The sequence below is a fragment of the Sinocyclocheilus rhinocerous genome, unplaced genomic scaffold, assembly GCF_001515625.1.
Source record: "Sinocyclocheilus rhinocerous isolate Xijiao unplaced genomic scaffold, SAMN03320098_v1.1 scaffold173, whole genome shotgun sequence".
Lineage (NCBI taxonomy): Eukaryota > Metazoa > Chordata > Actinopteri > Cypriniformes > Cyprinidae > Sinocyclocheilus > Sinocyclocheilus rhinocerous.
The window spans coordinates 791,172-805,297 of NW_015645056.1; the positions used below are offsets into that span (position 1 = coordinate 791,172).

At 38.6% G+C, this 14,126-nt stretch overlaps 1 protein-coding gene across 3 annotated transcripts in view; it reads left to right on the forward strand.

Moving 5' to 3' along the window:
* The window catches only part of LOC107705137 (zinc finger protein 521), a 115,606-nt gene that overhangs the window by 57,928 nt on the left and 43,552 nt on the right, over positions 1-14,126 (forward strand). For 2 of the 3 annotated variants that reach the window (XM_016508291.1, XM_016508292.1), the window contains one exon: positions 858-942. In XM_016508291.1, the coding sequence (XP_016363777.1) occupies positions 858-942 (85 nt within the window). Of the gene's footprint in view, positions 1-857; positions 943-4,435; positions 4,611-14,126 lie in introns of those variants that run through there. The other variant, XM_016508293.1, reaches the window with a different exon arrangement.

Below are 14,126 nucleotides of genomic sequence, written 5' to 3' on the forward strand. Positions count from 1 at the left end.
AGTAACACTTTTGCTGTTCCCTGTCAAATCTGAACATTGTGGCATACGAGAAAGAACACTAACATTAAAGGGTTACTTCACCCAAAAATGAAAATTCTGTCATTAATTACTCACCCTCATGTCGTTTCGAACCCGTAAGACCTTCGTTCATCTTCGGAACACAAATTAAGATATTTTTGATGGAATCTGAGAGCTGTCTGACCCTGCACAGACAGCAATACAACTGAAATGTTCCCAAGTCCAGAGACGTAGCAAGGAGATCGGTAAAATAATCCATGTGACATCAGGGGTTCAACCGTCATTTTACGAAGCTACGAGAATACTTTTTGTGTGCAAAAGAAAAAAAAACGACTTTATTCAACAATTCTTCTCCTCCGCATCACCCTGTAGCGCCATTTTGGAGAGTATCCGCTGGACGTAAACAACGTATGCTGTTCATACGTATGACAGCTCTCAGATTTCATCAAAAATATCTTAATTTGTGTTCCGAAGATGAACGAAGGTCTTACGGGTTTGAAACAACATGAGGGTGAGTAATTAATGACAGAATTTTTTGGCATTTTTGGGTGAACTAACCCTTTAATAGTGATAATTGTTGTTGCTAAGGATTTTTTATTGGGTTGTACCATTTACATAATAATGGCTATTTTGATGGTCTCATTTAGACATTCTGTTGACTATAAGTAACTTTGCAACTACATGTCAACTAACTCTCATTGGTGGGGGACCATCAAAATAAAGTGTTTCCAAAAGAAGTGCAAAAGCACATTTATAAGGGGACATGTATTTTCTTGTTTCAGCATCATTGTCCAAAACTATTAATTTCTATTTGGTGTTTCTTTTTTCCCACTGTTTAGAATAAGACTTACCAGTGCATCAAGTGTCAGATGGTCTTCTACAGTAAATGGGAAATTCAGGTCCATGTGGCTAATCATATGCTAGGTAAGACAGTTTTAATTGGATCTGTAAGAAGTGGCTAAACATTTGTCAATTCAATTTCAATGCCAATTTTGGGTATTGCTGTTAAGTGTGACCATGTAACTTGTTTGCCATTTGGGTCTTTTTATTTATTACACCTTTAATGGTATTACAGGAATATGACTCTTGTATATAGTAAAGGATAAAACAGGGTTTTAAAACTTAAATGCTTTTAAATAATTCAGTTTGGAAAAAACTAAAAACACCACAGGAAACAAAATTTCAGGGTGGAAAATAACAGATTTAGTCAAGGGTCTTATGTGGTTATCTTCTCTCCTGTTCTTTATTCATTAAGTTATTCATCCCTATTCATGATTTGGTGTGTTTTATAGAAAAAGAAAATGTGTCAGAACAGAATTGCCTCTATGCTTGAGAGAAGCATGTTCAGTTTTTCTCAATAGATATAGAAGCTTTTAGTTTTCAATTGGTTCTGCTGAAGCGCGTTCTTGTTGCATTCTCCCATCAAGTATGTGTAAATCTGGACCGTAATTTCCTATAAACCAGCATGTGCCAAAACTGCAAAGAGAAAAAACAAAGGCCTGATTTGAGAAGCTTTAAATATCTTTTCCCTTGAAAAAAGGGCCCACTTTCTCCTGTTAATGGCCATCTGTAAAGATGCAGTGAAACAGGGGGCTACGGGGTTATCTGCGCTCAGCTGTCAGTGTTATTAGCCTATGTAATGGAGCGGGTGCTATGCTCTTCAGGGTGTTGTTTCTAGGCACATGTCCTTGCTTTATTGCCATCGATAACTCTAAATATGTAGAGAATAGGATGCTATTAAACATGAGCACAAAAGCCAGTAGGTCCTAGTAACCTGGCCTTGTGGTTCGTAAATATAAAAAGGTGTGCTTTGTGCGTTTTTTCCTGGCAGATTTGATTCACAGTCATTAATATTGCTGATTTCCACAGAGACATCTTCCAGAAGGCAATCGGATAAGGTAAGGAGGTGGAGGTAGGTGTGAACTGGACAGTAGGGACTGATCTTGGCCACAGGAGCACTGAGCCCTGCGGATAGAAACTCACAGCGTGATCGGCCCAAATCCAGATTTGCTGTTTAGTTGGTTAGTCTTTTGTTGAAGATGTAGAAAGGCTTCCTTTGGTTTGACTCATGTGCATGATCCAGCCAATGATCCTTGATATGTCAGCATAACCCTAACATATTTCAGATTTTATGAGATCAGGCAAAAGGAAAAAGGGCAAATTTCCATCCTCCTCTAAAGCTTTTGCCAAGTTGGTGGGCCACCTTCTCAAGGACGGTCACACATGGGCGCCCTGCATGTGGCGTGAGGTGGGGGTGGCTGATTACAGTGGCTCACGCTCAAGCAGCAAACACATCCAGCCTTGTGTCGCTCCTGCGCGCGGCAGGGATCGAATGGCCTGGGCGGCCCAGCCAGAGGAAGGTGGGTGAGGTGGATGGCAGAGAGCAGTTGGTGCAGGCTTGGAGCAGTGTAGGATGCACATTTGTTGTCCAGCAGGCCACTCTGTGTGAAGCAGCGCTGTGGGCTGATGTCCTGCTGAAAGGAAAGAGGAGAAAATCCTCTGAATAAAGAAGAGGAATGAAGTGGATAAACAGAGCAGTGGAGAGACATTACTATTGATGACCTTTATTGTGGTGTGTAGCGTGTCCTGCTAGTGAGTTAGTTTTATTTAAATGGATCATCAGATAAATGCTTGATTCATTAATGCCAGTCAGATTTAAAAAAAAAAAAAAGCATTTATTTACAATATTTCTTCATTATTAGCCTATGTAATGGAGCGGGTGCTATGCTCTTCAGGGTGTTGTTTCTAGGCACATGTCCTTGCTTTATTGCCATCGATAACTCTAAATATGTAGAGAATAGGATGCTATTAAACATGAGCACAAAAGCCAGTAGGTCCTAGTAACCTGGCCTTGTGGTTCGTAAATATAAAAAGGTGTGCTTTGTGCGTTTTTTCCTGGCAGATTTGATTCACAGTCATTAATATTGCTGATTTCCACAGAGACATCTTCCAGAAGGCAATCGGATAAGGTAAGGAGGTGGAGGTAGGTGTGAACTGGACAGTAGGGACTGATCTTGGCCACAGGAGCACTGAGCCCTGCGGATAGAAACTCACAGCGTGATCGGCCCAAATCCAGATTTGCTGTTTAGTTGGTTAGTCTTTTGTTGAAGATGTAGAAAGGCTTCCTTTGGTTTGACTCATGTGCATGATCCAGCCAATGATCCTTGATATGTCAGCATAACCCTAACATATTTCAGATTTTATGAGATCAGGCAAAAGGAAAAAGGGCAAATTTCCATCCTCCTCTAAAGCTTTTGCCAAGTTGGTGGGCCACCTTCTCAAGGACGGTCACACATGGGCGCCCTGCATGTGGCGTGAGGTGGGGGTGGCTGATTACAGTGGCTCACGCTCAAGCAGCAAACACATCCAGCCTTGTGTCGCTCCTGCGCGCGGCAGGGATCGAATGGCCTGGGCGGCCCAGCCAGAGGAAGGTGGGTGAGGTGGATGGCAGAGAGCAGTTGGTGCAGGCTTGGAGCAGTGTAGGATGCACATTTGTTGTCCAGCAGGCCACTCTGTGTGAAGCAGCGCTGTGGGCTGATGTCCTGCTGAAAGGAAAGAGGAGAAAATCCTCTGAATAAAGAAGAGGAATGAAGTGGATAAACAGAGCAGTGGAGAGACATTACTATTGATGACCTTTATTGTGGTGTGTAGCGTGTCCTGCTAGTGAGTTAGTTTTATTTAAATGGATCATCAGATAAATGCTTGATTCATTAATGCCAGTCAGATTTAAAAAAAAAAAAAAGCATTTATTTACAATATTTCTTTACAACCTTTCACTCAGTAAGAAATTCATGGTGAAAAAAAAATTATATATATAATATATTAAAAAATATATGTAAGTTTACCATAAATGTTTCTCAGTAAATTCAGCAGTACACTTTAACCACATTTTAAAAACAATAAAATGCATTGTGAATTTACACATAAAGATGCACTCAAGTCCTATTTAAGAGGGCAAAAAAAACTCAACTAACTGCATTTAATATATATTTAAACTATAATAAATTTTTATTGTAGTAAACATTCGTTTACATTCATTGTCTGAAAACATTACATTCAGTACTTATCCATTCATATTATTTTAAAGGGGTCATATGATGCTGCTAAAAAGAACATTATTTTGTGTATTTGGTGTAATGAAATGTGTTTATGCGGTTTAAAGTTAAAAAAACACATTATTTTCCACATACTGTACATTATTGTTTCTCCTCTATGCCCCGATTTCCATAAGAAGTACTTTCTTTAAATGTGTGCTGATGTGTACTTCTTCACAAGGGCACACAGCGACTGTTACACATGACTCGATATGTATTCTGTAGATTTTTAGAGGTCTCTGTGTTTGTGGCGTTTCTTGGCTCAGTTTGGTTTCTCTTGTTTTTCTTATTGCTGTGGCCCCCTGGGCTCTGCTGGTGAACAGGATGCTGATTAGTGAACTCTCTCATTGAAGTCCTTCATGATGCCCTCTGGCTGCAGTCATGGAACCCTGTGGAATGTTCCAGAGTGTTCTAATAAGATTCAGGTGCTTCAAACCAGTGGACACACGCCAGATCTTTCCCAGCTCCCAGCACCACGGTTTATAACTGACCTGGCTATAAAAGAAATCAACACCTTGAGCTGAACTTCTTCTGAATACCCTATGGAGCTTTATCTTCATATGTACCATAACGTTTATCAAAGCAACTTAGTCTTTATTATAATTGTTTTTTATGCTAATGCTTTTTTTTTTGTTGAGTTGGAACAGTTGGCTTGGAACAGACATTGATATCAGTTGAAATTTTGCACATGCATAGCCTATACATACAGTATTGTAAGCGAATACTTTTTATATAAACCCTTCCACCATCATATGTAGACGTCAGTATTTTGGTAAGAAGTTTCTCTTCACCTGTTAGCACATTTTGAATTGGCTCAGCCTTCTTTGTCTCTTCTGACAGGGATTTTGTTGTTTTAAGCTTGTCCCAGACTTTTAACAAAAACAGTAAAAAAAAAAAAATATATATATATATATATATTATTTTTCTAAAAATCATCATTCATGTTCACCTGAAGAAAGAAAGTCATATTCATCCGGGACGGCATGAGGATGAGAAATTTAATTTTTTTGTGGAGTATCCCTTTAATTGCAGAGGAGACAACAGTGAAAGTGTTAGTGTAAAACATTTGTGAGATAAAATATGAGATATTAACCGAAGGTGAAAAATGAAAGTTAATATCATATAACCTGGATAGTTAAATATTTTTCATTTTCAATCAAGCAATTTTTTCAAAGTTTGTTAATGTGTGAATATATGGTTCAATTCATACATAAAAGTACATAAAATAATAGCTAAGAAGTTACCCATAGCAAGACAACAGTAATACATTTTAGTCAAAAATGTTTGTAATGTGATTTTCAGCATCATTAATTCCAATGCTATGAACATAATCATACATTTGAACGATTTGAATAGTGTTAGTGTTAAAAATGTGGTTTCTTGAAAGTTCATATAGAGCCTAAAGTGCCTGTAGCTGAAGAAACGCCCATATACAAAATACATAAATAAGCTCCATTGATTAGTTTTGTAGCTGCATGGTGTTGAAATGCCCTTGAAAGACGACCATCAGCATTTCATTACCCATATTGCCTCTCCCCCCACACACACACCTTGAGACTCAAACCTGAAACACTCTCTTTCTTTGATTAATTTTATACGTTTCTAATTACTAATTAACTTGAGAGATTTCTAATGCAGTCCTCCTTCACTGAGGTGCATGGAGGACAACAGATCATTAGCTTCAATAATGAATGTGGATGGGGCAGATAATGGCCTGTGATATGCCCACACTGACAGCTGTATTCACAAGACAAAGGTTTCTGTGAAATACAGTGAGAGCGATACAGAAGGAGCTGGACGCTTCTGTTGCTCAGATGTTTTATGTGTTTATGTGAAAGGTTTATCCAATTGGTTTTTTCTTAATAATTAAACAGACATATTTAGACACATCTGGAGGATTTTTGTGTGTTTTTATAAATTTAGAATCATTTAAGTAATACATTTAATTTAGTGATGGATCATTGGCTTTTTTTGCACTGAAAACGTTCACACACAGGCTTTGCAACACATACAATAAATCTCTTTTTCACAAATATGACAGGTCACCCCTTTCCATCTCGTTACTGCAATAGGCATTTTATTGGGTTTAGACCTGAATTTAAGCATATGCATATAGATAGTGCACCTTGCAATTTCTGAAGGCCTTTGTTGTTGTAATATCTTTCATCTTAAAATGTTCAGATCTACTGAAACGTGTATCTAGACAAACATTCCCCCGAACAAAACATTACTGTGGAACAAGTGTATGTTCATTTGGGAAATCATTTAGAACTTAAAGTCATTTTCAAGGTTCACCAGCGTGGCATGCTCAGCATTTCCCATCATTAAGAGCATGAAGTGTTAATTGCAGTTTGATCTCATTAGTGATTAGAGTCATTTTGTTTGAGCATCTGAACTTCTCTGATGAAGACTCTTCATCTCGTTTCTTAATGGCAGTGTTGCCTGCCGGTGTCTGCTAACTCTGCCGACTTTGGGGAAACATGCTTACGCTGTAATGATTATTATCATTAAGAAGTATGAAGGTGCCAAGCGTTGGTGACCCAGCTGTTCATTAAAGCAGGGTTTTTTTTGTAGCCGGAGTCAGAGCATCCACCCATGAGCAGACCTCCACCTGCGCAAAGTCCATCTCTGTCCACATGACACCATTAGCTCTCTTCTTTGACCTCCTCACAAGTCTTCTTCATGTACTATTATCAACATCATAATTTGTTCAGAATAAACATCATTTAATTGCATTTTTGTTAAATGGATTTGAATAGGAATATTTGCCCTGCCAACTTTGCTCTAGAGTATAATTTTAATTAAAAATGAAACAAATCTGTACTATCTGTACTCATCTGCTATGGGCAACATTTCTGTTATTACGCACTGTAGTTAGTTTAATAACTGCCTGTAGGCTATCTAATATCTATATTGCCCTACTAATGGCCAGACATTTTTGCATTCAGTCTGTGCTTGTTTTTTAACATTTACATTGAATTGATGAATTTGGCAAACACTTTTATCCAAAGTGAATTGCATTGCATTCAAGGTATACTTTTTATGAGTTCATGCGTACCCCAGGAATCGAAACCATGACCTTGCTGATGCTGGCGCCATGCTCTGCTGTTTGAGATACAGGAACCTCGTTAAAACACAATGCCAAGTTAAAAATAGATTTTGCAAATTCACCTTGCGATCTCGTGCATTCTTTTATGTTGGACTTTGTTTAGGTGTTTTCAAAAAATAATAAATGCATCCTATTAGAACACTTTTTTAAATGTGTGCATCTGACTAATCATTTAGTCAACTAACAGACAGTTAGATTCTGAAAAAGTGTAGTTTTTCACAGCAATCATAAGTGGAGAAGAGCTCTATTTGAACTCCTCTATCCATTCATACCAACACAAGATTGCATTGCATTCTTACAACTATTCATGCATTTCTTAAAAAAAAAAGGCTAATAAGATTGTATTTCTTGATTAATCTAATTATTTAGTGATCTATATAAAAAAAACTAAAACACAAGTAAATGTTCTTTGGAAGCCATGTACAGAACTGTCACTGGAGCGGAAACCTTTCAAAAGTTACTAATATGTACTTTTACTGTATTATTACTGTATGTACTTCTAAACTCCTAATATGTACCTTTAAGGTACTAATATGTACCATTTAGGGGTAAATAAGGTTCAATGATGCACCTTTTAGCTTTTGTACCTTTGGTTATGTACCTTAGGGTTGTGCTTTTTTTTTTTTCTGGGAGTGTTGCTTTGGCCAGACCCTTTTAGATAAACACATACACATCCTTCTACATGTATAATACCTGCAATACAAACTGATTAAGATGTTGATTAAGATTTAAATGACCATTCAGCAAAAGAGGATGATAAAAATAAATAAGTATAAGGGAGGGGATCATAAAAAAATATTGTAATATTATTGTGTGTTTGTCATATTACTGGGGTGCTTGTTCTGATAACCCTGTCAGGGCTTATTTTGCTGTATTGGCTGTCTGTCTAATCACTTACAATATACGGTTTGCCATTCGATTCTTCTCTCCTGTGCTCTGGGCTGTATCTGAGACCGCCGGTTGTTTGCCAGCTCGTGTGTCCGTGTGGAATTGAGGTGGTATGAAAGCAGTGCAGTGAGTGCGGCGGCGTCCCAAGCTGCCCGTTTGCTTGCCTTCATCAGCATTCCACCGATGAGAGTAATTAAAGCTCAAATTAATTCTGCTGTAAGCAGACGAGCCGCTGAATAACTGATATTGGAGGCGCGATGATGAATGCGCCACATCAAGGGTGAAGCCCTGGAGACGCTGCAGAAAAAAGACATCTCCTTTTGTCTGCTCTCATTTTTGCTCTGGCTCAGTTCCATAACCTAGTGAGCTGCCTTACTGCCTACATGGGCAGCTGCCTTCTAAGACAACGTCCTAACTGAGATGAAACCTCAGGTTTGGAACGCTCTTATGCATAGGTAGCAACATAAATAGTTCTCGTGTGAAAAAGACTGTAGACTCACTTTTTACGAATGATTGCTATATAGTTTGAAGTCAGCGTTTCTGAGCTACTGCCAAAACAGACACATTAGAATTGACTCTACAGAAGGAATGGAACACCATTCTTCCAAAAGATATCCCCTCATTTGGTGTTTTGATGATGTCTAACACATTGGTCCAAAATCTTCCATTGGGTTGAGATCTGATGACTATGAAGGCCATAACATATGACCCATGCCCAGTGGAGCCAACCCATGCCAACAAAATCCCCCCGACATCATAACAGAGCCACCGGATCCCCGAGAATTTCCTATAATTTGTCACCCGTCTTTGAATATACTGTATGTTGTTCTGCAAATATGTGACCTGTGCTGGCAAAATGAGTCACAATGAGCAAATTTTCAAAAAGTGAGTTATTTCTATTTTCTCATTCTCTGTAAAAGACCTTCAAAATGATGTATGATTGGTTGGAATCGGAGGGAAAATGCCTGAGCTACATCCGTTGATAGAGTAGCAAAGTCAATTTTAAGAAAAATCCAGTTAAAGTTTACATTGCAACATTGCATCTTTTCCTCCAGTTCTTTTCTTTATATTAATTACTGTATTAATAATCACGATACAGCTTTTTTTATTTTATCTTTGTTATTATAAATAGGAACAGATGCAAAAAAAACTATACAAATATAAGAAAGAAAAAAAATGCATTACCTTTTTTCATTTTGCATCTAAATAAAAGCATTCAAATAAGAAAAACAAATAATCAAATGTAAAAAAAAAATCCCTTTAGTGTATTCACTACAAATAAATTGATTATTAAAATGACAAAAGCAGTTCAATCGTGAGCGGCGAGTGATTCCCTCTTTTCTTTTATTGTTAGATTAACATTAATGAGACAGACGGCCTGTATATTAAGACCTACTGTAATGCACAGATCTAATATAATGTTACACATCAGATGTTTTTCCCCAACAGTTCCCCAAATGTTCACCTAAGACATAATAGATTATGTTTGTGCGAATACTTAAACACTGTAATTCTGTCTATTTATCGTGATCGTGTGCAGTCGGAAGCAGCTTTATGTGTGCGCTTTGGATGACAGTCAGCATGAGAAGCGAGCGGAGAGAAGGTACTCCTCTCAGACAATGTACAAATAAAGATAATTTTTAGATGTTTACTGTTTGGAGCATTGGGATTGCTAGATGAGGGCTTAATGAACGTATTTTTTAATGAAAACCTCAAATTCGACTAAAATTTAAATTTTTTGCGTGTAGCTCAAAATTAGCCCGTGCGCATTCCCACTCATTTTGCCAGCACGGGTCACATATATGTTTTGTCTGCAGCCGGTGGCTCCCTCTACAATATCCAGTTGGAGGCACCTTACCCTGTTCTGCTGTAAAATTGTGGCCAGATGGAGGAATTCGATTAAGCAGCAGTGGAAGACCAAATGATCTGTTGGATCCAGAGTCGGTCTGTGAGAGAGATTGTGTGGGGGGTGTTGAGTAGGAGTCTAAAATGGCCTTCTGGTGAATGAGGCAGCTGCTGGGGTGCAGTAATGTTGAAGCCCTTTTCCAACAGCCAGCTGGGCCTTTTAGGAGCTGCTATCCCCACAGCAGACACCCAGCAGCTTGACTTCACCATATGTGGAGGTTTTTTAACGCTCCACCTGGTTTCCCGGGAGGAAGTCGCGCCGCTGGGATGCCGGGAGCAGGTGAAATGCTCTTAATGCAGCCAACAGTATGAGAGAACAGCCTGACGTGGATGACCTTGAAGGCTGTGCCTGCACTACAGGAACACGGCCAGTTGGATATTTTACTCCACACAGTCCATATCTTCATATCCAGATCTGTTTCTACTTTCACAAACTTAAAACACTGGAGATAAGAGTGTAATTGCCTCCCTGAACATACCCAACAGCATATAATCTCCCAAGACCTGAAGTGGGAACTCTAAATAGTCTCAATAGTGGAAAAGGAGCTATTACACATCTTCTGAAAGAGTGCTGAATGTTTGGATCAAAACACGACGAAGAAGAAGCAGAAACAAGCGATCGTGTATGTAAGCAGATGCATATGTAAAATAACGCAATCGTCAAACATTAAACAGCATATAGATCAAAACTGCCAAACATAACCTCATGAAATGTCAGTCCAGGAAGTGGTATAGGGCCATGCAAGCTTTGGGTGTGTTGATGGAAGTGATTTATTCCATCTATGTTTTGATCATCAATCTGAATCTGATCCAGACATAGTCTTTGACAAAAAACGCGATTTCTCTGTTTTTTTGTTCAAAAAGTTGCTTTTTAAAAAAATGAAACTTACCCATATTCAAGTGTTTATTAAAACAGAATGCATGACGCTAGAATAAAATGGCATTGTTTGTTTAAAAGTAGAGGCTATGTTCTTTCTTTTCACATATTACTATTCAGATATTCATACAAAAAAAAATTATGGGTGCCATGAAATATTTGTGAAAATTATCAAAAATACTGTCAGTGGCTGGCAACTTAAAAAAAAAAAAAACACTGCCGAGGAAAGAGTTAATTTCGCTTTTTATGTGAAAGGGCTTTTACAGTTGCCAAAAAACTTTTTAAATTGTAAATGTAACTTTTGGGTATTTTGTTATCAAAAAACAAATAAGCAAGCCTAGTCCAGGTGACGAAAAGTAACACAAAAATAACAATGCATTACTTTCCATAAAGAGTAACTAAGCAACGCAATTAGTTACTTTTTAGGGAGTAACGCAATATTGTAATGCGTTATTTTTAAAAATAATTTTCCCCAACATTGGGGAATGAGAATGATTAGTGACCCTTTGCTCAGCTTCCATATTAATGGAAATGGGCTAAGAAAATAAAAAACAAAAAAACCCAAACACTAAGGCCCTCTGGCAGGCATTATATCATCTCCAAGAGTCTAAGTGGGAGGTTAGTTTGCTGGGCATGGGATCGACAACAGACCTTCTACAGGAAAACTCCAACAAGCTAATCTATTTTAGCGCTCTCCCACATCAGTTCCATGCATTTTGTGTAGGAATATAGATTTTGTGGAATATATAGGAATATATTTTGTTAGAAATATAGCCGCAAACAGCAATTATCGAGGTCCATGCACAAATGACTCACGTAGACTATATAGTTGAGAATACAATGGCCATGTATCTTTTCAAAAATAATAAGAATTTTTGAGTCTCTTTATGGAAATATTATACCATGTACTATATTACAATATACAGAAATATTGTCCCTTGAGTTTAATTGGACAGCAATACATTCAGTTATGTCTGCCAACTTGACAAATGTGTTCTCAGTTTCATTAGGATATATAAGAATAAAGGTAATTTGGAAATCTCAGATTTATTTGCAAATTCATTAGACTTAGATTAGATAGATGCAAATAAAATCAAAAGAATTTTGAGCCAAAAATTGTTTCTAGTCCTAATTCTAACCCAAATTTGAGCTGTTGGTGGCGCTAGAGGGTTTGAGGTAGAGACTCTAAAATTGCTGTGGTTAATGTCCAGATTCTCCTCTATCAATGTGCCAAATTTCACAATTTTTATGATATGGATCTATGGTCTTCCATAGACTTGATGAAGAAGAATAAGAAATAGTTGCGTCTCCTGTGCATTTCACATTTGTATTTGCAGTATGGCACATGTGACAAAACGTTGACATGGAATGGTTGTGTGTTATTGGAGTGTACATTAGTGAAATGACACTAGACACATCACAAAGGTTCTGGCAAACTCCATCCAGCATTTAGAACTCACATGAGGCTGACAAAAGGCCTCAAATAATTTTGATTCATTTTTAAGAAGATGTGAGCCAATATATAATTTTGGATGCGGCCCAAAGTGGCTAATTGGCCTGTATCTTGAGAGCACAGTGTCCAAACTGCACAAAACTTGGTACAGGTGGAGAACAGGACATTCTGAGCACACATGCCAAATGTAATCAATTTCCAATTATAGGGGCTGTAGCAACCAAAGTAAGAATTGAACATTTGAACTGCGTTAACATTGACTATAAATCTGTATGCACAAGTACTGTCGTTTCAAAATTCGACAGTTTTGGTTATTTTCCCTTTTTTTCTAAACAGCAAAACAGACTCGATACTACAGATAGTGTGAAACGCCTCACACCTCCTTCTACGCTCAAGTGAAAGTTGAAGGCTGTGCTCTTCAGTAACTGCCTGGTTTGGTTTAGAGCCCTGCATTTGAGCCCGGGCCACAACTTTTTTGGGTAACACTTTACTTGAAGGGGTGTGCATAAGACTGACATGACACCTTCATAATCATGACATGACACATGTAGTCTTATAAGCTGTTTTGGGAGAAGGGGGAAAGAAAGACGGGCTCGGTCCGGTAATTCTGATAAGCTGTCGGACACGGGCCAGGCTAGGGCCTAAATTTGAGGCCCGTGCAGGGCTCTAGTTTGGTTTGGTTACCAAACTGGACAAAAATAAAGCTACAACAGACAGTCATGTGCAGTGTTGGGGAGGTTAACGTGAGTAACGTAATCTGATTACTTTTTAAGTAACTAGTAAAGTAATGCATTGCTTTTAAATTGACATTGAAATATCTAAGCTACTTTTTGCAAGTTACTTTTGCAAGTAATGCAAGTTACTTTGTTTTCCCATTTAGTTTTCTAAACAGCTAAACAGACTCTATACTACAAATAGTGTGTTATTTGAAAAGACTTCCACCTCCATTAAGGCTCAAGTCAAATTGAAAATGCATTAAGACATTGTAGATTGTATATAGAAAGGCTGTCTTCCCCCATTGGAAGTCTGCATGAGTTAAGCGTACTTTGACCTCAGTGCGGTTTGTATTGGTATGTTTTTTTTCTTCTGCATGGGCTTCTTGACAGGTCTGGCAGCAGATCAGAGCTGGTTTTCTACTGGCAGGAGTCAGGGGAAGCTGATTTCCTCCAAAGCAAACAGTCATCTGAGTTGAGGCTTTTCACCGGACAAGTAGCACACGTGTTCATGAGCACATATGGAAAACGGGTGACTGTAGAGTGGAAAATGGAGCTATTCACACAATCGTCTTTATAAACCGACAGCAGTTCCATGAGAGTCTTGTTTTTGCAGCTGTTGCCTCCATTGCATTGGATGTTTTGCGGCTTGTTCCTCTCACAGTGCCCACATTACTCACCCTGATCAGTGTCACATTGGGCATACTGATCACGTGTACCCTTCACGTACCCCATCACCTGGAATTTACCAGGGTAATCCAGCCCTGACTCAAGCGAGGGGGCTGGAGAGAACTGTTTCCCTTGAGATGAAATGTCAGCCGCTCTGAGTACACATCCAGCGGGAGTGAATTACTGAAGTCTTTCTTCTGCGCCTGTGTTTCTTCTATAAGTGTGTGTGAGTATAATTGCAAGCGTAGAGGGAGCGTGTCTCTCAGTTTTGTGATTGTGAGGTGCAGACAGCAGCCCGAGGGTTCCCCCTCGCCTGCTTCGCCTCACACATCAATACAAATACACACACAACACATTCTCCCACAAGGGCGCCTACCCTCAAAATCCCCCGCTAATGGAA